This window comes from Brachyhypopomus gauderio, unplaced genomic scaffold (assembly GCF_052324685.1).
Source record: "Brachyhypopomus gauderio isolate BG-103 unplaced genomic scaffold, BGAUD_0.2 sc90, whole genome shotgun sequence".
Classification (NCBI taxonomy): domain Eukaryota; kingdom Metazoa; phylum Chordata; class Actinopteri; order Gymnotiformes; family Hypopomidae; genus Brachyhypopomus; species Brachyhypopomus gauderio.
This window is the reverse complement of record NW_027506911.1, coordinates 572501-599673: the sequence shown is the minus strand read 5'-3', so window position 1 is coordinate 599673 and position 27173 is coordinate 572501. Positions and strand designations below refer to the sequence as shown.

Genomic DNA, 27173 nt, shown 5'->3' with positions numbered 1-27173 from the left:
TTTTTTAATGCAGCCAATCATTTTAACAGATCTGCCAAAAGAAGGCGGAAACTGCACGGAGAAGCTTTTTAAACAGAAGTATATGCCGCTCTTACACAAGTATCTGAATAAAAACATTAGAAGAGCCACAGGGTTGCCAAGTTTTCAAGATCACTTGGAGTGAGATTTGATCTTGGTTTGAACTTAATAATACACAAATTAAGTATTATATCGCGATCAATCACCAGTGGTTGGCAACTAGTAACTCTTCGAATCATAGATGTAGATCAGAGATAAATAAACTAGATTTTTTTTGCCTTGTCTTTTGTTCGTTCATTAATATTCCAACTTTTTAAAAATCATTCTAAAAGGTTGTGTACAGGAAACAAATCAGACATAGTTTCTTTTTGTTGTAGCCTACAGCGATTTTGCAAATAATTTTAGGCTGTGGTAGGGTCTGGGTCTCCACGGGCGATGGGCGTCTGGGACCTCGAGGTAAGCTGGGAGATCGATACGCAGGCCCTTATGTCATTACTAAACGTGTTAACCCAGTGGCATACAAGATCAGTCTGCCAGAAGATCGCTGCGTATCCTGGGCCTTCCATGTATCGGCCCTCAAACCCTTCCGCGAGGGGCTGCTGAGCGACAGCGAGACTGCTAGGCTGCCCTCGCCTCTGCATCTTCTGGACGGTCCAGCGTACCAACTGATGGACTCCAGACGCAGGGGTAAGGGGCTCCAGTATCTGGTGGACTGGGTAGGCTACGGGCCTGAGGAGCGTAGTTGGGTTCTGGTCTCCCAGGTGCTGGACCCCTCCCTTATCGCCTCCTTCCACCGGGCTCATCCCGACTGACCTGCGTCTCGGGGTCCTGGAAGACCAAGGATACATCAGCCTTGGGGGGGGGGCTCTGTCACAGTGGGCCACCAGAGGGTGCGTGTACCCACTCACACACACACAATGCGAGCACAATGTTGCAGTTAAAACCTGACACCATATCAAAAACCTTAGTGTCACATTTGACTATGATATAAGCTTTAAACACCATGTTCATAATGTATTTAGATTCAGTCATTCATTCAATCACCTTCAATCACCGCATTTTTTACTTTGACCTTTTTCCTTTATTTTACTTTTCATTACAAGGTGAAGGTAGGCACACTATTATCTTCCATTAGCAAATGTGAGGGGTTATGTACTGGGGTGTGTGTGTGTGAGATAGAGTTTCTTCCCATAAAACCCTGTGAATGTTCCAACTTACCTGTTCAAACTGACACATGTAAATGTGAAATAAATGTGCCATGCTTGTCAGTTTTCTTTCACCGCAATCAAAATTTGTCCTCTGCTTTTTACCCATCTGTGCAGTTAGAACACACACATATACACTAGTGATTACTAGGGGGCTGTGGTGCACACGTGCCCAGAGCGGTGGGCAGCCCTAGCCCAGCATCCGGGGTGCAGTTGGCGTTAGGGGCCTTGCTCAAGGGCACCTCAGTAATGACCTCAGGCCTGGGAATCGAACCCACGACCCTCCAGTCACAAGACCAGTTCCCTACCCCCTACCACCAAACCATGATATATATATTACACATACTATGGAAATATAAAATTGAGATTAAAATATAGATAAAGGGTGGCTATAAATGCATTTGCATTAACATTAACTTTATAATATAGAGGCTGCTGCTGCTTTGGAATCATAAGATTAGACATCTGGGTAAGATTGTGAGACATCGCTGACAAACATGAATAAAATAGATAGCGTTACATTCTTTAAACTGTCCTGCAGCACAATTTATGGTTTGTATGCATGTTACCCTATTATAAGCATGAGCGTTTGAAGCTCATGAACCGCCACCGCATTGAAGCTACGTGTTCTATGTGCAGTAAAGTTCGTGTTTGCACCCTATCTGCTACGTGTCGTGTCCGTTCCTCCGCACGTCACAGAAAGACGAGCCGAAAGATAAAGAGGGATGCCTGGATACGCCAACCGGGCGCCCAAGGGGAAGAGGAAGAGCCGTCACCACCACGGCTCTTCCCCAGTCCGTCGCCACGAAGCCCCCGTCTCCGAGCAGGAGATGATGAGGAACCCCGTGTGCGCGTACATGCTCTGCGCGGCTCGGGAAACGGAGGACGCGGAGATGGCAGAAAACCTACGCCAATCCGCGGTCCGCATGTGGAAGGACCAGGACCTCGCCGCGTCCCTAGAGCCCCCGCACCGGGCGGTGAGAGGCGGCAGGAACAAACCCCCGCACGCGTCTTCTCCCGTGCCGGTGCCCGAGAGCGCAGAGCAGGGAGAGGATAGCGCACTGCTCCCGGTCTTCCCCAAGGAAGAAGAGACCGATGAGCCGTTTTGGGTGGGCATGGGCGCCTTTTCCCTCACCCCTCCCGAGGAAGAGGAGGAAGAGTCCTATCCCCCCTCAATGTGCTCAAAGAGCACGGTGGATTACGGAGGTGAGGAAGGCAGTCTCCCACCGTCGGAGGGCGAGACGGAGGGGACGGACTCCGAGGAGGAGGAGTATTCCCCGTCAGTGTGCTCACGGAGCACGGTCTGCTACGGGGAGGAAGACGTCAGTGCTCCGCCATCTGAGTGCGAGGCGACAGAGGTGGACTCAGAGGCAGAGGGGTACTCCCCGTCGGTTTGCTCGGAGAGCACCGTTCGCTACGGGGGGGATGACGTCAGTCCCCTTCCCTCCGACTACGGCGAGGAGAGCGAGGGGGAGAGCCCTCCGTCAGTGTGTTCGCTCCCGACAGTATACAAGGGTGGCGGGGGCGGACCGGACAGTTCGATCGCATCGGAGAGTGGGGATTCCTGCGAGGAGGAGCCCATGGAACACTCCCGATGCGAGACCCCCGCTTGGTCCATGGACTGGAGCGTGGCCGAGGAGGAGGAGCCGGAGATGGACACCACCCCCGATACCGGCTCCAGAGGGGGCTGGCCTGGCAACGGAGGGGGCCGCGGACCCAGGGGGTGGGTCGCCGCGAGCCCCGCCGGTCTCGCTGCATCCAAACGGGCCGCAAGCCGCGCTGCACCTCGCGCGTCTGCCCGAAGCATGGGTCCCAAGCGGTCAGACAGTCGCGCTGCACCTCGCGCGTTCGCCCGAAACACGGCCCCCAAGCGGTCGGACAGTCACGCTGCACCTCGAGCGCCCGACAGAGGGACTGCCCCCAAGCGGTCGGACAGTCACGCTGCACCTCGAGCGCCCGCCAGAGGGACTGCCCCCAAGCGGTCGGACAGTCACGCTGCACCTCGAGCGCCCGCCAGAGGGACTGCCCCCAAGCGGTCGACCAGTCGCGCTCCACCCAGCGCGTCCGCCGGCCGTGCGGCACCTGGCGGTGAGCGGGCGCAACAGGCGGGAGGAGCACCGCCTGCTGCAGCGTCTCCAGCCCCCGGAGCCTTCGTGCCACTACTGGCGTTGCCTCAGGCGGGAAACCTGGCTTCGGGACTGAATGTTTGTGTTCCGGTGTTTCTGTCTGTCCCCTTGTGTCTCCCTAACCCACTGTTCCCCTTTGTGCCATTGGTGTTTCATGTTCCAGTGTGTGTGTTTGTCAGCGTGCCATTGTTTAATGTTTTCTCCCGTCTTCCCAGGGAGGGTGTGCTAGAGCTGTTCGCGGCGGTTCCCACCGTTGGGGGTGACGGCTCTCGGAGGCTCGTGATCCCGGCCTAAAACATACCATCAAATGTTCATCTGCACCATGGATGTTTGTGATGAAGTCCAGTAGCAATGCATTTTCAGAATTTCATGCAGCCCTGCTTGCATCGGCAGCCTCACAGATTTGCTTCTCTCTGTGGAAAATGTTCACTTTCCTTGAGTGAAAAGAACAACTGACAATGCATCTTTCACACAGGTGTCAAACCTGTCCACAGAGGGCTTGTATGGCTGTAGGTTTTCTTTTCAGCAAAATAGGAGTTCAAGTGAACAGTGGTTTAAAGATTGATACTGACTTTTACCAGTGGAATAAGGTGTGTTCTTGTTTTGTAAGGAAACCTAGAGCCACACGAGCCCATTGAGGAGTTTTGATGCCCGTGATCTACTAAAATGAAATTAATGTTCATGATCATGACCTGCATTAGTTATTCCTGTAAAACAGACTAAATGAATACTCTACTAAACAACATCCGATATTATGTTGACCTTTTAAAGTTTCCTGGTTTTACCTTGGAGCTGAGGATGCATCACTGTCTGTTTATTTGCAAATAAATTCTTTAAAAGTCAGACAAAATGATTTTCTCAATTTTGTCTCTCATAATTGAGGTCTACCTATGATGTCAATTACAGGCCTCTCTCATCTTTTTAAGTGGGAGAACTTGCACAATTGGTGACTGACTAAATACTTATTTTCCCCACTGTATATTTTGGGCCGAGGTCAGCCCAAGGGTCCATCACGTGCACCAGCCCATGGGTCCATCACGTGCACCAGCCCATGGGTCCATCACGTGCACCAGACCAAGGGTCCATCACGTGCACCAGCCCATGGGTCCATCACGTGCACCAGCCCAGGGGTCCATCACGTGCACCAGCACCAGAGAGGTCATAGTGAGCCAGGTGTCTCGGTGTGTGTGTGCAACACACGTCCATGTTGAAGTATGTATGTAAAATACGAGGTGCATGTGTAACATACGAGGTGTGTTGGTAACATGGACACCTTGAGTGTTGTAACACCTCTTTGGTCAAGTTATAACTAATCTCTCAAGATTCACGATGAGTTCCAAAACATTGATTAAATAAGAATAGTGTCTCCTAGTCCTCACGGTTGGCGTCTGCATCATTGCTCTTGTCTGTCTTGGATCATGAGGAGAGGATCATGGGTATTGGCCTCCTTTACAGAACACAACACTGGTCTCTCTGGACTCAACCTGCTTTTGCTTGTAGCCACTTACTTGATAAGAGACACACAGAAGTTTATATTAAAGGGTATTAAAGAGTATTAAAGAGTATTAAAGAGTATCCATAATCTGCACCCACTAACGGTACGTTTGGAAACTGGTCAGACAGTAAACAAACACCATTAAACAAAGATCCACAAAGGCTTGCAAACTTCTGAAAGCACATGGCACAACCCTGAACGTGTCTTAGTCTTACATTTGCGTTACATTTACATCATACCTAATTTACATTTAAATTTACATTTACAACATTTAGCAGATGCTCCTGCACTGCGGAAGCCTGGGATACACGTGTTGGTAGATGATGGTAGATCCTTACACTACAGGTACAGGACAGTTCTGTTTGCTTTCACATAGTAGAGGCAACTAGCAATAGAGAATATATTAGAATATGCTAATTTATGGTAACTATATGTTCTGTGTACATCAGGCATGAGTACCTGGTTATAAGTCCAACATGGGTTGCATCATCTTGCTTCAGTGCAGAGTATGTCAGAGTACATATTGGCTTGCATGATAACTGTTACCATATGTAGAGCGTACAACATGTGACAGCAGCATCTATAACTATACTTTGATCTGTACAGGTTTGATTCAAACATTGTCTCAGTGAACAGGCTATAATCTTCTGTGTTTTAACTCCTGTTAAGTTTTATTATTCTGCAACCCTTTTTACGCCAAACACAGAACAGGCACACCTGCCTTCAGTGGGTGTTTTATTTTGTCACACTGTAAACTTCAAATTCCAGAGGACTGAAACATCTAGTTTCCTCAAACGCAATTTAATTTTAGCACGCTATAATGGAATTAAACACACCTGGCTTCAGTAAATGCTATTTCTTTTTGTCATGCAACTTCAACTTTCCCTTATAAAACTTCTGTTTACCACTTCTGGTGAGTTTAATAATCTGCTTATTTGGAGGTTTATTTATTTATTTGAGAAACTACTTGTGTGCGAATTTAAAAATGCCACAACAACACCTCCTCCAACAACACAACACCTCCCTCCATTAAAAAGCAACACAGACCCAATCACTTCAGCACCATGGACAGGGACCAGATATAAACTATACGTTGTATTCAATTATGCCTCTACACTGCTCTCCATTATAAAGCAATACAGAAGCACCACAAACAGGTACAAGGTATAAACAAACACTCTTGTAGTCATGAAACATTGAACTCAGAACTACTGATGCTTGAGTAACAAACATGTTTCTAGCAATTAAAATAAATCTAAATGTCTAAGTCATCAGATCGATTACAAGCAAATGTAGTCACCAATTAGCTGGTTGTTGAAATATGTATTGTTTGAGAATCAAGATGTCTTTGTACTATGTGTAAGTGTGTATTTGTGCTCTGTAACAGTACACACAGGAACCCAGTATTTACAGGTCAGTTTACTAACCTCTTGGCTTAGATATCTCCATAACTATCTGACATCTTACCATGGCTGGCCGTCCTTCATCTAAACCTGAACCCCAGTACTGATCCTGCCGTTTGAAAAAACCTGAATGGTGGATGTGGGAGTGGCCACTCAGTTTTCACAGTTTGCTCATGTTACTTTCATCACTGGGACATTTATATTTCCTTTGTACATCAGAACCATGTATCCGTTTGATCTGTCCAATATACGTTTAGCAGCAATGGCCAGTAGTTTTTTGTATTTTTGGAGGCACTGGCGTTTTCATCTTTGAGGAACTGCATTCAGACGAGGCTGCAATCACACGCCAATGCTCTTCAAGAACCAAAGTTATACGTGAGTACAGCTGTAGTGAATCCCAGCTTCTGGACACATTTGGTAATTTATTCAGCTGTTTAGTAACGTTTAAAGTAAAACGTTTTTTGTTCTCGTAGTAAAGAACAATTGAGGATTAATCAGCTGTGGCTGCTAATACTCCTCTCAGTTGAATTTTCCATGTTCAATTAGTGCACTAGTTTGATGCACTATGTACACATTCATAAAAGTTTGCCCAGTATTACGTTGCGTATTATTCAACGTGTGGCGGAAAGCAGCAAAGGTGTAGAGCTGGAATTAGAAAAACTGGGAATACTGGCAATAAAGAGAAATACATATTTGACCTGACATTAGCTTAATCACCAATATAGTGAAAACTATTTTATATCAGGCAAATATAGACAGTGGAGAAAATATTTAGTATTTCATGACTGAATACGGAGAGACAAGTTGGCACATAAAGAAAAACCCACACCAGAAACAGTTACAGAGTGATGAGTCCCCCCCCCCCCCCCCCCCCCCCCCACACACACACACAGAACTGCTCAGCATCAGACATCAGACTCACAGTGTTCTGCTGCAAACTGTAACTATGAAAATATTGAGTATGAAATATACAATCACTGATGTTTGTGTGTGTGTGTGTAAACTTGGAGAAAGCGGGACAACTTCAGGTCAGCGTTATTTTTTGTTTGTTTGTTTTTGCTTACACTGAATGTTCAAATTCATGAAACTCAATATAAAATAAAATACATTAATAATTCAAGGAGAAAACGAACAACAACCAACATTATTTACATAAGCCTCCTCATGTGCAAGAATATCCGTTTGGTTGTAAGGCAATGGTTGTTCCTACACTCTCTCACACGCTCGCAACTCCATTGGGCGTCCGTTTCCACGCGCTGTCGAGCAGCACTGCCTCATGGGAACTGTAGTTCCGAGTAGCACCGTTAAGGTTTCCCTCCTGCAGCGACTGCCTTGCCGGGGAGCGTCAGGGCTGGTCGGAGCAAACGCTCCTCCCCCACCCCTTGGAGAGCCAGCCCACTTTCCTCTGAGTGGGCGGGGCTTCATCACAATTGCTCTTTTTTTTTTGATAACACTCAAATGCAGTTCGCTGAAACACAGGTCAGCTTGTGTCGTCTGTAAAACATGGAACAAAGTCTGCAGAACGGCCCTTGGCTGGAGAGCATGAATGAATAAGCAGATACACATCCTCTTCTTTTGGGTTAAGTGCATATTAAGCGCACAGAATTATGGGGGTTGTAGTGAGGGGCTGTGGCCTCTGTTACATATACTTTACACACAACTTCTCTTCCTGTTTACCGCCTCTTTTGTCTTGTTTTAAAGCATTTGCTAAGTATGTTGAGCCAAACTAATGTCACCCACCCACATGAACAAAACAATGAGAGTGTGTTTCAGTGGTTTCTTTACTCGTGGTCTTTGTTAAGTAGAATATGTTAAGACGTGAGTCCATCTCTGTTCTGATCGGGAGTACAAACCCATGTTCATGCTTGTTCCAAAACACACAGACGAACCACACTTGCGGTTAAAGTCTTCCCATCGAAAGGGAAAGGACACTGTAGATTTCGTATGGGTATAAGGGTCCTCGTTTTCCGTCATCACACGGAGAGGAATGCACACATGTAAACACGCATGTAAACACACATGTAAACATGTCACATCAGCAACACGAAAATGTTTTTTTTTTTTTTTTGATTTCATGTTTTATAGGAAACCCCCCCCCCCCCCCCCCCCCCACACACAAACACCCAGACATATACTTAAATGAAAATGTGCACACCAGCACGCATGCAGCACACGCACGTATATAACACACTCACACGCACGTACGTATATAACACACACACACGCACGCATACAACACACATGCAGGCACACACAGTTTAGTTGAGGTATGGTGCGGCTAAAGCAGCTGTTTTTTGGAACCAGCCTCTTCCGTCGGTGGAGTTCGCCGAGTCATGCGCGTAAACGCGGGCGGGGAAACGTGTGCCTGCTGTCACAGGCGGGGAAACGTGCTGCTCATTTCAGGACCGGCAGCCCTTCTCCACGCAGCGTTGTGAGGACTCTCTCCATGTGAGGACGTTGTGGGTGTCTAAGCTGTGCTACGGAGGCGGGTGATGTGGGACACGTGATTGGAGGTTGGAGTCCGGTGGGTGGCGCTCTCATCATGGCCAGCCACGTGTGAGTGGAAGGAGGCGAGTCCAGTGCGGGGGCGGAGTCTCTGGGGGGTGTAGGAGGCGGGGCTTCTCGCGTGGACGTGGCTTGGCTCCGGCGTTCCGTCGAGCGGGCGGTTGGGATGCAGCGAGTCCCGGGAACGCTACTTACGCACGTGCAGCGTCTCCTGGAACTTGGTGCTGGTGTAGCGAATATGGAAGCCTTTCTTACTGATGGTGTCATCACTATGGAAGCGGATCAAGACAGCGTCACCCGCTGAGTACAGCTCCTCCCGGGGCTGGAGAGAGAGAGAGAGAGAGAGAGAGAGAGAGAGAGGAGAAAAGAGATTTTTATAATATATATATAATAAATTATATATATATATATATATATATATATATTATATATATATATATATTATATTAATAATTATAATAATATATTATATTATATAAGCATCCAATTTACAAATGTTACAGTCCCGCATGGTCCCATAGTTCAAACTAGCACACATAAATGCCCATACACACACACACACACACACACACACACACACACACACACACACACACACACACACACACACACACACACACACACACACACACACACACAGGGCCTCAGTGTTTACCCCAGAGCCACAGAAGCGCCCAAGTCTGGGCGCCTGGGTGTCGTGGCCGTCGTAGAGTTCGATGAAGTCGTAGCCACAGTCGGCCTCCTCCTCCACCTCGAAGGTGGTGAAGGTGAGCTCGATGCTGTAGCTGGCATCCGCCACCAGCAGCCACTCACACTCCGTGTGGCCCGGGTAGTTGGTGTCTCCAAACTGAGCGTGGGAGTACAGGTTCTTCTGCTTGGCCTCTGCTTTCAGCCTGCCTCCACACTCTACACACACACACACACACACACACACACATACACACACACACAGTTGTGCATTGTTAGCAATGAATCATGTAACTACTGGTTATTTACTAAAACCATATCAGTGATTCTTTTACTGCTTGGTTGTAGGCTTATCCCGATCCAATATTTGCAAAAATGCGTATCGGTATCGGATCGGCAGGCACTAGAAAATGCCAAACCGGACTCCATGTCCAGTTTTTTTTAATGAAAGTGCGATCCGGGTTTCCAGCGCACTCATTTAGATAATCCATTCCAGATTTTGCTGTGTTTTCGCCAGTGAGAGTAAAATCCGGTCCGCATTTTCCAGCCCACCTTCAGCACACGAGCATAGCATCTCTCCAATTTAGCTCAGTTGCATCTCCTAACCATTAAGACGGCCATGTAAATTTGATGTTATCGGTAAAAATGTCAGTTGTGTGGGATTATTTTACCTTAAAGGATGACAAAGACGAAGAGGTAGAGTGCAACATATGCCACAGTAAAGTCAAGCGTGGTGGTAAAGCTGTAAGAACTTTTAATACAACCAATCTAATCAAGCATTTAGCGAAATACCACCATAAACAACATGAAGAGTTTCTAAAGAAAACCGAATACAAAAAGATCCTACACCGAATAAAAAAAGGTCCTACACAACTAACACTGGCAGAAAAGTTTGAGAACCATGACAACTGCCATTGAACAGTGCCAAAACCCAGGGAATAACAAGTCATTTACAATATTATTTGCACTGCTGATGCCATTTCTGTTTGTTATTTATTATTTAGTCTATTTTGAGTTTATTAATTGCTAAATAAACAGGTCAGTTTCTCCTTACCAACCATTGTGTATTATTCAAACACACCTAATTCAGCTGGCTACTTGTTATCAACAGTAAAACGTTTTTCAAAATGAGTTTGACAACAAAGTAAGTTGGCTAAATAATTTTAATACATGCTCGAATAGGCCGGTATCGGCTGATATCGGTATCGGATCGGAAGTGCAAATGAATATCGGTATCAGTTCGGAAGTTTAAAAAGCTGGATCGGGACATCCCTACTTGGTTGTCCATTATTTCATTTACTATTTATTTGGTCAACACATACCTGGCAGCTTTTCTTCAATATTATTCAAGCACAACACACTAATTTATTGAACGTTGGTTTATGATCATGCCAGGTTAGTTCCAAAGCAGACCTGAATGTACGGTAATGCACAAATCAGCCACTAGAGGCCACTGTATATACAGTTTGGCTTATATGGCTGTAAGGGGAGTAACACTTTTCAGGCTCTCTAACAAGAGGTGTTGAAAATACTGTAATAAGACACCTAACTATTTAACACTGCTGTAGTCTGTCACTAAACTGGTCTGTTCCGGTCTGTTCTGGTCTATGTCTGGATCTCCCCGGCTGACCTGTGGTGTGCGTGGCCTGGAAGCCCTTGCGCTGCACGGAGGCGTCGGAGGTGAAGCGCAGGTGCATGCTGTCGCCCGTGGAGACCAGCGGCTCGGGCACGCGGCTGCCACACAGACGGCTGAGGATGGGCGCGCGGTCCGAGGGGCCGTCGAACGCCTCCAGGTGGTCGTACGCACATTCCTGGTGCTGCTCGATCTCCAACTCGCTGAACACCTGCTTGAGCAGAGAGAGAGAGAGAGAGAGGGAGAGGGAGACAATGAAGGGAGGAAAAGAAAGAAAGAAAAGGCATTTGAACAAGTTTCTTTCTCTGTGAGTGTTAAAGAAACTACATAAAGGAACTGTGATGATCTCTCTCTCTCTCTCTCCCTCTCCCTCTCTGTCCCCCTCCCTCTCCCTCTCTCTCTCTCTCTCTCTCTCTCTCTCTCTCTCCTTTCCCCTCTCCTCATCTCTGAGCACTGCCTGAACTATACACTTGCGTTACCAAACACTCACAAATGTCACCAAATCTATCTATCTATCTATCTATCTATCTATCTATCTATCTATCTATCTATCTATCTATCTATCTATCTATCTATCTATCTATCTATCTAGGCACGGTGTGGGGCGGAACTGAACTTCTCCACAGGTGTGAAGCTTCCCAGGCTTGATAAAGACTGTAAGTTCATTCTTGTGGAGCAGGACAGTAAAATTTATGCCCCATCTGCTCCATCCGCTAGAGCTCGACTCTTTACAGGTGCTTTTACTAGCATGCGCGAGTCTATAAATCTGAATCCTCCTTTAAAGGTTGGAAACATCGAGCCTGATTTCTCAGCAGGCATTGATTTAAGTGCCCCTCTCCCGTGTGGCCCCGCTGATGGACCCAAGAGCTGTCCGTTAACATGCCTGCTCTCACATGCCTGCTCGATGTGATTTAAAAAGGCGAGAGGGTGTTTCAGGAAGTGGGGGCGTGTGGCACAAACAGCTGCTCGCTGTACGTGGACACGGGTCTAATTTACTCGGTTAACAGAGTCATGGTATTAACGCGTGTGTGGAAACTATGTATGTGTGGGAACTATCTAATATGTGTGTATGTGTGTTTGTGTGCATATGTGCCTGTGTAAGAGTGTTTGTCTGAAATGGGAGTTTCTAAACTGACAGCCGGCGTCATGCCGTTCCACTGATCCTTCATGAGAACAGAGCAGGTGTTGTCCAGGGGGCGTGGCCGGGTGCTCAGGGTGGGCGTGGCCCTAGAAGGCGGAGTCTGGTGCGGGTGCTCACGAGTTTGACGCGGTGGCCGGGGGTGGCGCTGATGTCCCACGTACACTCCTTCCTGCTCGGGTACTTGTCGGGCCAGTTGGGGCTGCTGATGGTGCCGGCGGGGCTGTGGATCTTGTGCTCGCACTCCGCTGTGAAGGGGTCGAGTGAAGGGAGTAGGGAACGAGGGAGGGAGGGAAGGGAAGGATTTGGGACACATCAGTGGAATTAATCGTCCACCCACAAACAAAGGGAGCCTGCTGATTGGGTGGCTGGCGCTGACTTTAGCGGGTTAGTTCATTTGCGGGGTGACAGGGGAAACCTTAGCTGGGCGCTGGAAGCCACCGTGAGCCATGGCTTTGGGGGTGTGGTTTGGGGGTGTGGTTTGGGGGCGTGGTTTGGCTGCACTCCCAAGACCCTTCGCCTCCACCTCGGCCCACAGCCGTCACCCGAGATGCACTTTTAATAAAGGGGACGATATTTGTGAGCTGCCTTCAATGAGACACGGGCCCCGTGGCGAGAGTCTGTGCTCGTCTGCGGCTCTGATGGGGAACCACGCGAGAAACCTGAGTGTCTCGCCCTGTGGGACGGGAGGGGGGCAGAAAGACAAAAACGTCTCCACTGCACCACTCTGAAACCATGACTGAGGACGCACACTCAAAGGTCACTCCACCCTTCATTTTAAAAAGATATTTGTCAATTGTCAGATCACACATCTGTGTGTGTGTGTGTGTGTGTGTGTGTGTGTGTGTGTGTGTGTGTGTGTGTGTGTGTGTGTGTGTGTGTTGGTATTCATCACGTTGTGGGGACAACAATCTGTTTACACAGTCACGTCATGGGGACCTCTTGCAGTATGGGGACCAAAAATCAGGTCCCCATAAGGGAAACCCTTTTAAATGAATACAGGTACTATTCTGAATATGCCTATGGGTTTTTTAGAAAAAGCCCATACCACATGTTAACCAGTCAGTGTGTGTGTGTGTGGAGTGCTCAGTTTCGCCCCCTTTAGTTTCTGCCTGGTACTGCACTTCCTGCTCCACACACACACATGTTCCAAATATGGTAGTGTACCGCCCACTTTTTCCAAATATGGTTATGTACCGCCATTCCTTGTGTGGTCCTCATGAGGAATGATTTCAGCCACAAGCGGACATTTACAGTGTTAAAAACAGCAATCTACCTGACGAACAAGAAAGAATATTATTTGCAAGAGATGCCAGCTGAGGAGCTAAGAACTCAGAGGAGCAAAGGTACAACAGGTAAGCATATTTGTATGACAAATTGCTATTACCAGTGTTCATCCATTAAATTAGGCTAATGCATTTGCAGGATATGTAGGCTGAATGTAGGCCTTGAATGTTTTACTGTTTTTCTCCAGTTAGTCACAATTCAGAGTGAACTTTATGCTAAGTTTCCTCAATTGGGAGAAAGCTAGCTAACATTAACTAGATAGACTACATAGCTGGTTACATAAGCTAGACTTTTTTATCTATCTGTTATGCTAGCTAGGTTAGCTAATGTAGCTATATTTTTCTCCAGTTAGCTAGTGTTAGTCACAATTCAGAATGAACTTTATGCAAACTCTTCTTAACACTAGTCCTCCTAGTCCATGTAGCCCACTATATAATATTTGTAGTAATCGAACACTTTCTGTTTCCGTGTAATTAGCAAAGAAATTATATGGCACGATTAGCTTGATGCTAATGTTATATGGGAAATCCCATAGACTTGCTAGCGGAAATTAGCATTATGATGCCGTTGCTAATTTGCTTTCTAAAACATCAAGTACACCTTACTTTCTCATGTAGGAGCATCAAAGCACTTGAATCTTGCTCATTGTACATTTCTTATACTATCTATCTATCTATCTATCTATCTATATTTGTGTTAGAAGCATTTGATAGAAGCATTTGTGTTTCTGCTTGTTTGTGATCTAAACAGCAGGCTTGAATCTTGCTCTTTGTACATTTCTTATACTACCTCTCTATCTATCTATCTATCTATCTATCTATCTATCTATCTATCTATCTATCTATCTATCTATCTATCTTTGTGTTAGAAGCATTTGATAGAGATATTTGTGTTTTTGCTTGTTTGTGATCTAAACAGCAGGCTTGAATCTTGCTCTTTGTACATTTCTTATACTATATCTATCTATCTATCTATCTATCTATCTATCTATCTATCTATCTATCTATCTATCTATCTATATTTGTGTTAGAAACATTTGATAGAAGCATTTGTGTTTCTGCTTGTTTGTGATCTAAACAGCAGGCTTGAATCTTGCTCTTTGTACATTTCTTATACTACCTCTCTATCTATCTATCTATCTATCTATCTATCTATCTATCTATCTATCTATCTCTATCTATATTTGTGTTAGAAACATTTGATAGAAGCATTTGTGTTTCTGCTTGTTTGTGATCTAAACAGCAGGCTTGAATCTTGCTCTTTGTACATTTCTTATACTACCTCTCTATCTATCTATCTATCTATCTATCTATCTATCTATCTATCTATCTATCTATCTATCTATCTATATTTGTCTATCTATACACCACAATGTAGTACACGTAAATTCTAATAACAATGAAATGCTATATTTATAGAGTGATTGTGAGATATTGAGAATTATAGCATGCATACAGTCACAGCCAGGGAATATAAAACCTGGACATGATTTGGCTAGTCAATGTTCCTAAAACAATGAGTAAAACAGTTTAGATATTGAGCTAACTTAATATAAACTGCAGGGAGGTTTACTGCATCATTTGAGTGGTAACTGTGTAAGTGTAATGTAAATGTAAAAATGTAAATGTTCCATATTTGTCAATTGTGATTTTTCACCACAATCGAAATTTGTCCTTCGCTTTTTACCCATCTGTGCAGTTAGAATACACACACACACACACACACACTAGTGATTACTAAGGGGCTGTGGTGCACACATGCCCAGAGTGGTAGGCAGCCCTAGCCCTGCGCCCAGGGAGCAGTTGGGGTTAGGTGCCTTGCTCAAGGGCACCTCAGTCATGGCCTCAGGCCTGGGAATTGAACCCAGGACCCTCTGGTCACAAGATCAGTTCCCTATCACAGGACCATGACTTTGCTATGTGCTCTACCTCTTTCAGTGGCAAACACCACCTTTATGTTTGGTAGTTAGTAACCCTGTTAACAATGGGCATGTTAAGACAAGCACTGGACAATACCATACTGTATAGTGTATAGACTATGCCATGGACATAGTGCAGAGTAAAAAGAAAAGGTGTGTGTTTACATCATGTGAAGTGAGCAACCCATATGAAGTTATAGGCTACAACATTTTTTTAAATAGCTCACAATATTAAGTTGACTAATTTGATTTATATTTGAGTCTCGTCTATTCAAAGGATTTTCAGTGGCGATACTAGTCTAAGAGAATGAGAAGTCATAAATATCCAGTTCCTTTGCTTTTGATTGTATAATCATATAGCTAATAAGTTCAAAGTCCCAAATTGTATCTGAATCCAATACAAACCAAGTTTTGCTGAAATTTCTCTCTACAGTTTTAAATGGCCCCCTTGAGCATGCCATTTCATCGCTTTAGTTCAAAGACTGACAAAATTATGGTGAAGCACATCAACGAAATGAAAATTCATGCAAATTAGAGGTGAAGCACATCAATGAAATAAAAGGTAGTTAACAACTAACACAATCAATAATTGATGAACATTTAAACTTTGATTTTGTGGAAATATTTTCATATTGGTATTTCTCTTTTTTTCTTTATGTATTGATTCCTCTGAAAAAGACGGGTCATTTTGATGGCACAGATATCCAAACTATAGGATGAAAAAGACGATGTTAATTGAAACCCGCACCTTTGTTTGTTTGCTCTTAATGATAACAAAGAAGGAAAAGAAATCACCTGTGGAGTGATGACTATGGAGGTGAAGACCATCCATGGACAACCCAAGTATGTTGCACAGTACACAGTATACGAAATAGCTCAGTGTTGTAGAAAATAACAGGATTGTAGTTGAATGGACTACATCCATATATCTTCCTGAATATCTTTATTCAGGAAGCACACCTTCATTGAGTGTCAATAGAAGCTGTTAAAATTTTTTGTCTAAACAAGTGGTCATTTTATGTACCATTAATATCAATTTGACCATTTGGATTCAATACTTAATACCATTTGCTTACATAATATTCTAAAATGCAGGCAGAATTTGGTTGGATAGGCTGAAATATATACCTATGAATTAGGATTTTTTTCTCATTTGAACAAGTGATCAATCTATTTACATGTTATGCAGCATTTATATCAAATTTATAGTTTAGTTTCCTATTCTAAAGTGTTGTACATATGCAATGTGTTTTTCAGATGACCAGCATGACGGTTGATGAATAATTTGCATCCTTCCCTCCTTCCAAAGAACCAGAACGATGATTGCGCTCACCCAATCAACACTTATGAACAGGTAAAATTGTGTTTGCCACTTCAAGTTTAACTCTGCAGTCTTTCTTTGTCATATTTTTGTGTTTCAGGTTCTTTAAAAGGATGAAGGAAGACTTTTGTGGTGGCAATTTAGTATAAATCATTACACCAAACATTTGAATGTAATGCATCTTCAAGTGTGGCAGTAGAGGGATGTTTAGGGCAAAATTTAACCTTCACAGTGATTTCTTTCTTGGTTAATTATCACTCTTTTCTGGACACTGACGGCGTCCCCACAACACACGTTCTACACTGCAGTAGAACGTGTAAATCTCTGTGGAAACTGTGTTGAAAAATTGGGCAAAACGAGTCCCCACAAGGAACTGTAATACCTTGTGTGAAATGTCCCCACAAAGCCTGATGTATTCAAGATGTGTGAATGCAGGCAGAATTTGGTTGGACAGGCTGAAATTTACTATGAATTAGGATTTTTTCTCATTTGAACAAGTGATCAATCTATTTAGATGTTATGCAGCATTTATATCAATTTTATAGTTTAGTTTCTATTCTAAAGTGTTGTACATGTGCAATGTGTTTTTCAGATGACCAGCATCACGGTTCATGATGAATAATTTGCATCCTTCCCTCCTTCCAAAGAACCAGAACGATGATTGCACTCACCCAATAACACTTATGAACAGGTAAAATTGTGTTTGCCACTTCAAGTTTAACTCTGCAGTCTTTCTTTGTCATATTTTTGTGTTTCAGGTTCTTTAAAAGGATGAAGGAAGACTTTTGTGGTGGTAATTTAGTATAAATCATTACACCAAACATTTAAATGTAATGCATCTTCAAGTGTGGCAGTAGAGGGATGTTTAGGGCAGAATTTAACCTTCACAGGGATTTCTTTCTTGGTTAATTATCACTCTTTTCTAGACACTGACGGCGTCCCCACAACACACGTTCTACACTGCAGTAGAAAGTGTAAATCTCTGTGGAAACTGTGTTGAAAAATTGGGCAAAACGAGTCCCCACAAGGAACTGTAATACCTTGTGTGAAATGTCCCCACAAAGCCTGATGTATTCAAGATGTGTGAATGCAGGCAGAATTTGGTTGGACAGGCTGAAATTTACTATGAATTAGGATTTTTTCTCATTTGAACAAGTGATCAATCTATTTACGTGTTATGCAGCATTTATATCAAATTTATAGTTTAGTTTCATATTCTAAAGTGTTGTACATATGCAATCTGTTTTTCAGATGACCAGCATCACGGTTGATGATGAATAATTTGCATCCTTCCCTCCTTCCAAAGAACCAAAACGATGATTGCGCTCACCCAATCAACACTTATGAACAGGTAAAATTGTGTTTGCCACTTCAAGTTTAACTCTGCAGTCTTTCTTTGTCATATTTTTGTGTTTCGGGTTCTTTAAAAGGATGAAGGAAGACTTTTGTGGTGGTAATTTAGTATAAATCATTACACCAAACATTTGAATGTAATGCATCTTCAAGTGTGGCAGTAGAGGGATGTTTAGGGCAGAATTTAACCTTCACAGGGATTTCTTTCTTGGTTAATTATCACTCTTTTCTAGACACTGACGGCGTCCCCACAACACACGTTCTACACTGCAGTAGAAAGTGTAAATCTCTGTGGAAACTGTGTTGAAAAATTGGGCAAAACGAGTCCCCACAAGGAACTGTAATACCTTGTGTGAAATGTCCCCACAAAGCCTGATGTATTCAAGATGTGTGAATGCAGGCAGAATTTGGTTGGACAGGCTGAAATTTACTATGAATTAGGATTTTTTCTCATTTGAACAAGTGATCAATCTATTTACGTGTTATGCAGCATTTATATCAAATTTATAGTTTAGTTTCATATTCTAAAGTGTTGTACATATGCAATCTGTTTTTCAGATGACCAGCATCACGGTTGATGATGAATAATTTGCATCCTTCCCTCCTTCCAAAGAACCAAAACGATGATTGCGCTCACCCAATCAACACTTATGAACAGGTAAAATTGTGTTTGCCACTTCAAGTTTAACTCTGCAGTCTTTCTTTGTCATATTTTTGTGTTTCAGGTTCTTTAAAAGGATGAAGGAAGACTTTTGTGGTGGTAATTTAGTATAAATCATTACACCAAACATTTGAATGTAATGCATCTTCAAGTGTGGCAGTAGAGGGATGTTTAGGGCAGAATTTAACGTTCACAGGGATTTCTTTCTTGGTTAATTATCACTCTTTTCTAGACACTGACGGCGTCCCCACAACACACGTTCTACACTGCAGTAGAAAGTGTAAATCTCTGTGGAAACTGTGTTGAAAAATTGGGCAAAACGAGTCCCCACAAGGAACTGTAATACCTTGTGTGAAATGTCCCCACAAAGCCTGATGTATTCAAGATGTGTGAATGCAGGCAGAATTTGGTTGGACAGGCTGAAATTTACTATAAATTAGGATTTTTTCTCATTTGAACAAGTGATCAATCTATTTAGATGTTATGCAGCATTTATATCAATTTTATAGTTTAGTTTCTATTCTAAAGTGTTGTACATGTGCAATGTGTTTTTCAGATGACCAGCATCACGGTTCATGATGAATAATTTGCATCCTTCCCTCCTTCCAAAGAACCAGAACGATGATTGCACTCACCCAATAACACTTATGAACAGGTAAAATTGTGTTTGCCACTTCAAGTTTAACTCTGCAGTCTTTCTTTGTCATATTTTTGTGTTTCAGGTTCTTTAAAAGGATGAAGGAAGACTTTTGTGGTGGTAATTTAGTATAAATCATTACACCAAACATTTGAATGTAATGCATCTTCAAGTGTGGCAGTAGAGGGATGTTTAGGGCAGAATTTAACCTTCACAGTGATTTCTTTCTTGGTTAATTATCACTCTTTTCTAGACACTGACGGCGTCCCCACAACACACGTTCTACACTGCAGTAGAAAGTGTAAATCTCTGTGGAAACTATGTTGAAAAATTGGGCAAATCGAGTCCCCACAAGGAACTGTAATACCTTGTGTGAAATGTCCCCACAAAGCCTGATGTATTCAAGATGTGTGAATGCAGGCAGAATTTGGTTGGACAGGCTGAAATTTACTATGAATTAGGATTTTTTCTCATTTGAACAAGTGATCAATCTATTTACGTGTTATGCAGCATTTATATCAAATTTATAGTTTAGTTTCATATTCTAAAGTGTTGTACATATGCAATGTGTTTTTCAGATGACCAGCATCACGGTTGATGATGAATAATTTGCATCCTTCCCTCCTTCCAAAGAACCAAAACGATGATTGCGCTCACCCAATCAACACTTCTGAACAGGTAAAATTGTGTTTGCCACTTCAAGTTTAACTCTGCAGTCTTTCTTTGTCATATTTTTGAGTTCCAGGTTCTTTAAGAGGAGGAAGGAAGACTTTTGTGGTGGTAACTTAGTATAAATGATTACACAAAACATTTGAATGTAATGCATCTTCAAGTGTGGCAGTAGAGGGATGTTTAGGGCAGAATTTAACCTTCACAGGGATTTCTTTCTTGGTTAATTATCACTCTTTTCTAGACACTGACGGCGTCCCCACAACACACGTTCTACACTGCAGTAGAAAGTGTAAATCTGTGTGGAAACTGTGTTGAAAAATTGGGCAAAACGAGTCCCCACAAGGAACTGTAATACCTTGTGTGAAATGTCCCCACAAAGCCTGATGTATTCAAGATGTGTGAATGCAGGCAGAATTTGGTTGGACAGGCTGAAATTTACTATGAATTAGGATTTTTTCTCATTTGAACAAGTGATCAATCTATTTAGATGTTATGCAGCATTTATATCAATTTTATAGTTTAGTTTCTATTCTAAAGTGTTGTACATGTGCAATATGTTTTTCAGATGACCAGCATCACGGTTCATGATGAATAATTTGCATCCTTCCCTCCTTCCAAAGAACCAGAACGATGATTGCGCTCACCCAATCAACACTTATGAACAGGTAAAATTGTGTTTGCCACTTCAAGTTTAACTCTGCAGTCTTTCTTTGTCATATTTTTGTGTTTCAGGTTCTTTAAAAGGATGAAGGAAGACTTTTATGGTGGTAATTTAGTATAAATCATTACACCAAACATTTGAATGTAATGCATCTTCAAGTGTGGCAGTAGAGGGATGTTTAGGGCAGAATTTAACCTTCACAGTGATTTCTTTCTTGGTTAATTATCACTCTTTTCTAGACACTGACGGCGTCCCCACAACACACGTTCTACACTGCAGTAGAAAGTGTAAATCTCTGTGGAAACTGTGTTGAAAAATTGGGCAAAACAAGTCCCCACAAGGAACTGTAATACTTTGTGTGAAATGTCCCCACAAAGCCTGATGTATTCAAGATGTGTGAATGCAGGCAGAATTTGGTTGGGCAGGCTGAAATATATTATGAATTAGAATTTTGTTCTCATCTGAACAAGTGATTGGTGTATTTGCATATATTTAGGGCAGAATGTTTTTTCACAGGGATTTTTTTCTTGGTTAATTATCACTCTTTTCTGGACACTCACGATGTCCCCACAGCACACTTTCTACACTGAAGTGTGTAGAAACATTGGACAAAACGGGTCCCCACTAGGAACTATAATACTGTGTGTGAATTGTTCCCACCAAACCTCATGTATTCAAGATGTGTGAGCACAGGTAGTATTTGGTTGGGCAGGCAATCTTTTTTTCTTTAAGATTTCATAAAATCCCCTTTCATTAACTGAGTAGAATCTGTGTGCTGGGAAAAATTACATTTTGAAGAGGTAGAGGAATATTTTTCAGTCTACTTACATGCTGTGCACCATATGCATCAGAGTAACATTCTGAAGAATTGTACGAAAAAAAATTTAGACTTAACTGGCTCACACAAGGAACTGTAATATTGTGTTTTATCATGAACATGAAGTGTTTAAGTCTTTTTTCAAAAGTCTGTTCAGCTGTTTTTGTTTAATTTCATGTGAAACATTCAATACCATGTTTCTATTGCTTTTATTTATAGATTGCAACAGAGTTTCAAAATGACAATGAGATTTTTATTCCAAGATTAAGAAGAAAGAAAAGTATCATGGTACGTTGCGATTACGTGGGAAACAAACTTAGTTAAATTATTTTTTGTCAATTATTCATTGGATTATGTTCTTTAAATGACAAGAGCCTCTAAATGACGTATGGTCTCTAAATGACAAGAGAACAGTACTTGTCAGGTCTGACTACAATGTAAAATCTAAAACTATTCAGTTCATAATAATGTAGTAACAATAATGAATGATGAATAATGAATAATAATGAACATAATAATGTGAAATGTTGTGCTTTCAGACTTGTTCAATATACTGATCAGTTTTTACATCTCTGCAATTTACTTTATTATAAGCATATTACATATTCCTTTTTTAGATGGAAGATGTGGATCTCGGAAGACTGGTGAATCATTTGACACTTCATCAGAGAGTGCAGAAGATTATATTGCAGATACCACTTCTGAAAATGACAGTGAAACCAGCACTGTACTCAGACCAAGGACAAAACATCAGTCTGTTAATATGCTAGATCAGAGGTCACCAACAGGCGGACCGCGGTCCGGATCCGGACCCGAACGCAGTCCTGTCCGGACCCAATCTCATTCCTGATTAACTGGATACGGACCCAAATGCCATCCCATCTGGACCCAGAATAAATTGTTAAAAATATTTCTTAATTTTGACGGGAGAATTAATTTTAAACCGGAGCATTTATTTCAGATCTATTGAAAAAAACACTCCGTCACGAGTGTTACGTTCGCCAAACCCCCCACACAACAACTTACGTTCGCCACCCCCCATCCCGTCCCCCGGACCGCTGGTCAGAGCTATCTGCCAAATTTGGCCCGCGGAACAATATAGTTGATTACCCCTGTGCTAGATGTTTCTGCCTCAATGAGATTTCCTGTCTGTGACACCACAACTTCAGACAATATGACCTTTGACAGTCACAGCATCATTACATCTAATGTCAATGGAACAGAAGAACAAGTCAGTCAACATAAATTACACCATAGTCATCTCTTCTTCTGCTGTTGATGGTATGTATGGATTTACATGTACTTTTGAAGTACTACATCTTTTGTACTATTTTAACTTTCTTGCTTTCAGTGAAGTCCCAGCGTGTAAAAGAGTTTCAGCACTATGTAGTTTGTTAGATAAATAGCTACCTAATGTCTGTATGGGAGACAGTTTGTGGGATCATTTCTTGTCATTACATTGTGTGTACATAGAATGTGCATATCATTAGGGGCATACATATTTATTGACTGGAAGGTACAATGTCAATAACAAAATAACACACACACATCTAGCGACACGTAGACTCAAACAACGACGAGCACAGGACACTGCGCGAACGCACATTAAATAGACAAACCACATACACCTCACGTGATGACGAGACGAGCCACAGGTGAGACAGATGAACACTAGACGTAACCGCACCCACGGAGATCCACAGACGCAGACGAGTAGACGCAGACAACATAAACACACGCCCAAAAGGGAGGGGTCGGGGACCGTAACGTGACAGACTCCCCCACCAAGGGCACTACCCGTCCCGGGGTGCCAACAGGACTAAATGCCTCGAACCCACGTCGATGGGCGGATCTGAAGCGCTCAGTCCTGCGTCTGGGAGATGACCACCCTCGGTGTAGAGTCCGCCACGAACAGCCTAGAACACCCTCCCTGGGAAGACCAGGGAAAACACGTTAGACAGACACACTGGGACATTCACGAACACACAAACAGGAACATTCACACACAGAGGCACGAGAGGGAAAAGGGGATTCGGTAAACACACGGGGATAAACACGAACACAAGGACAGACAGACATGTAAACAGAGCCAGGCTTCGCACCTGGAGGAGAGCTGCCAGTGGGGAGAACCCAGGAGCTGCAGGCGCTGCGGTGGGCGGTCTTCTCCCCACCCTCGCTGCAAACCCTCCACTGGGTGCGGTGTGGCTGGCGGATACTCCTGCAGCCCTCTCTGTGAGCACGCTACTGGCTTCTTTGGGAGCCCTTGGGGGGCATGCCGCATGGTAGTTCAGCCGACCCTCTCTCTCTCTCTCTCTCTCTCGTGAACCACTCCAGGGCATCTCCCCTTCTCCTGGTGACCGCCCTCCGGACCTGGCAGTGGGGACATTGTCCTCGATCTCCATCTCCCCCTCACTGCCAAGGCACCAGCTCATGGGCTCTACCGGGCTCTCACCCCGGGAGTAGTCCATAGCGCTTGCCTCAAAGTATTCAGGGGAAACGCCCACCTCAGGACTGTTCCTCCCCTTCACGGTCCCGGCGGAGTGCTCCGAGGGGGGCGGACTCTCTTCCTCCTCCATGTATAGCTCACTGTCCATGCACTCTGAGCCACCCGAGCACACGGAAAGAGGATGGTCCTCCTCCTCTTCTTCCTCCTCACCGTAATCTACGGTGGGGGCGGAGCACACGAAGGGGGGATAGTCCTCGCCTTCTTCCTCCTCCTCGCCTTCCGATTCCTCGTCCTCGAGCTCACTCTCCGGGGTCTTAGTGGTAGAGCAGAGCTCGGCGACACCCAACCTCAGTGGCGAGAGGTCTCGGGAAGGAGAGGGGTGTCGCTCCCTCCACATCCGTTCTGCGGCTTCGCGATAATAGTCCGCCATCTCCACGGTGGAGGTCTCCTGAGCCTGATGCAGCATGAGCGCACATACAGGGTCCTGCTGCATCATCTCGGGAGTCACCGTGGCCTTGCGATGCTGGGCAGGGGAAGAGGCGTGGTGGTGCCTGCTGGGCCTCTTCCCCTTCTTGGCCCTGGTGGCATAGGCTGGCATCTTCGGCTCGTTGTTCTGTGACGTTGGGTGCACAGGCAAGGACGAGGCACGGAGTCCTATTTCCTTTTGCACGAACGTTACGTTTATTCACAAAAAGTGCAGACAGCGCACGTATACCACACACATCTAGCGACACGTAGACTCAAACAACAATGAGCACAGGACACTGCGCGAACGCACAATAAATAGACAAACCACATACACCCCACGTGATGACGAGATGAGCCACAGGTGAGACGGATGATCACAAGACGTAACCACACCCACGGAGATCCACAGATGCAGACGAGTAGACGCAGACAACATAAACACACGCCCAAAAGGGAGGGGTCGAGGACCATAACGTGACAAATATACATAAATTCAACAGTTCAGTAATATATAGATCTTATGTACAGTAAACTTTTTCCTCATTCTATTTTTACAAATGTTACAAGTTAATGCACTGATTAATTCCAGTGATGCACCAATTGTGTATTCAGCATTACAGTACATATGAAATGTCTTTGTAAAAAATATTTGTATAGAATCATTTGCAGTAGAGACACTGCCTCCTCCTGAGAGAAATGAAAGGCAGATGCCAGTATCCCATTCATACTTTTTTCCTCAACAAGTTGCAAATCTCTCAATTGCTCTGCTCATTAAACCAACCATTAAATCACAATAACCATGTGAGCTCTTAAACCAGACATTTTCTTAGCAGTGTATGATGTAATGGTCATAAATCTTGGGTTTTTTCTAGGAAAAGCCCATATGCTACTGTATATGGAGATGGGCGTAATATATATCATACATATACATATCCCAGTGTGTGAAGGGGGGATACCCATAACCAATGAAGCTTAAAGGATGGACCCTAAGAAGCCAATAAGGCTTATGGGAGGTCCTATGTTTTCCAAAAAAGGTGGCATCACATTTAAGGACAATGGTAAACCCAATAGGTTATATAATGGAAACTCTCAGAAAAGGTGTAGACTAAAAACAAAGTGATATGATTGGTCACTTTCACTTTTTGGATGAGGATAAAAGGGACTACAAAGAGGAGCAAGCCAGTTGTTCTTGAGGCAACTCCTTTGTTGGTACCCTGTGTGGTTGCAATAAAGTATTTCTTATTTTCTCTTTTTCACTTTCCTGTGTCCAAGTGTTGTTTCTTCACAGGCCTGACAAAATGTGTTTTTTGCCATGACATTTCTCTTTTTTAGATGTTTCCATCAGTCCCAGGTTTGAGTGTTTTGTTACAAAACTGTGGCAAAAAAGTGGCAAAAACACAAATGAGGTGCTTATGAGGTTTTAAAAAAATGTTTAACAGCAAATTGTTATTATTATATTGTTTAGTAGCAAATTATGAATATACTAATATAAGATGGAAATTCCAGCACACTCTTCCTAATCATTTCAGTTTCAAATCTGTTTTTCTGACCACTTTAGGGCAAAGCTGTCTAGAAGAAAACACCCTGGCAGCAACAGGCAGTGGAAGGCAGTGGAAAGCCACATGAATCGGTTAATCAAATCTTGTATTGTACCAGCAAAGAGTGACTGTGAGAAATGTTTGAGAGCAGAACCAGAAGCTCTAAAGAACCGGAACAGGCAGAATTGTTAATTTTATGTGTATAATCATATTATAGTCTACAAAAGAAAATTACAATTTAAGTAGTGTGAAGTGTGAAATGGTATGAAGTTTTTATTTTATTTTGACATGTCCCATCAAAAGATTAGCATTTTTCATAAAGGTTATTTTCATTTGAACAGTTTCAGTTTTGCCAATAACAAAAAAAAGGAAACGTGACTTTTTTTTTTGAGTAAAACTTTTTTTAGTTAAACTTGATGTGAGTTTCTTTTTTTATTTGATTTGTTGAATTTATTTATGAAGTTGAACTAAAACTGCAATTTAAATTGTAAGTGTAATGTCATGGTGTTAAATTAGTAGTTTTATTATGATAGTGTTTAACTGCTAGGTGGCTGACTGATTAGAGGTGTGCATTTGCACATTAACTAAAAACCTAATCTAAAAGCCCTATCCGGACGGGATTAGTTTTTCAGGGGGACGTCTGTGAAAAATATTTCACCCTTGTACTCAGTGATAAAACTCTTGCATCCGGACAGCAATTGAAAAAACAGGAGGACCCGCGAGTTTTTGGCTTTCTCGGTCACATGACATCGCCTTGTCACGTGATAGCATGTTTAATAATGTCACACTGCCAACTCTGATGATTCCTTTTTAACTTTTAACTTTACTACTGTTCAGTTCAGCATTTAAGATCTCCGTTTAAGTTAAGCTATTTTGTTAAACCAATACAGAAAACACATTATAAAAAATCGCTAATGAATGTAAATAGCTAAATAAATCCGTTAAATAAAATAAAATAAATCCATTAAAAAATCCAGTAAATCCATTTTCGCTCGCCGCTGTCTTTACGTGGATCTCCGTGAAAACGCGCGCCCAACGTGTAACTACGGTGCGTGGCAGTGGACATATAGCTGTTTTATTAAACGCGAGGTGATGTCTGCATGTATAAACTCAGACATGTGGATCCGGACGGGACTAAAATTACCAGACGACCACGGAGTACAGCGAAAAACAGTAGGTAATTC

The 27173-nt window shown here is 43.2% G+C and overlaps 1 protein-coding gene and 2 long non-coding RNA genes across 11 annotated transcripts in view; 2 read left to right on the top strand and 1 right to left on the bottom strand.

Annotated features, from left to right (window-relative positions):
• Positions 1 to 8354: 8354 nt before the first annotated feature.
• LOC143493626 (dorsal-ventral patterning tolloid-like protein 1) overlaps positions 8355 to 27173 on the bottom strand; it is a 61623-nt gene continuing 42804 nt past the window's right edge. For all 9 annotated transcript variants that reach the window (XM_076992156.1, XM_076992153.1, XM_076992161.1 and 6 more), the window contains exons 20-23: positions 12331 to 12458; positions 11070 to 11283; positions 9408 to 9658; positions 8355 to 9074 (exon numbers count right to left, since the gene is read on the bottom strand). In XM_076992156.1, the coding sequence (XP_076848271.1) occupies positions 8940 to 9074; positions 9408 to 9658; positions 11070 to 11283; positions 12331 to 12458 (728 nt within the window). In that variant the 3' untranslated portion in view covers positions 8355 to 8939. The remainder of the gene's footprint in view (positions 9075 to 9407; positions 9659 to 11069; positions 11284 to 12330; positions 12459 to 27173) is intronic.
• On the top strand, positions 15674 to 17427 carry LOC143493646 (uncharacterized). The gene is made up of 4 exons (XR_013125551.1): positions 15674 to 15977; positions 16094 to 16258; positions 16673 to 16769; positions 17329 to 17427. It is a non-coding gene; the product is annotated as an uncharacterized LOC143493646 (long non-coding RNA).
• Positions 20623 to 22408, top strand: LOC143493645 (uncharacterized). The gene is made up of 3 exons (XR_013125550.1): positions 20623 to 20724; positions 21757 to 21825; positions 22155 to 22408. It is a non-coding gene; the product is annotated as an uncharacterized LOC143493645 (long non-coding RNA).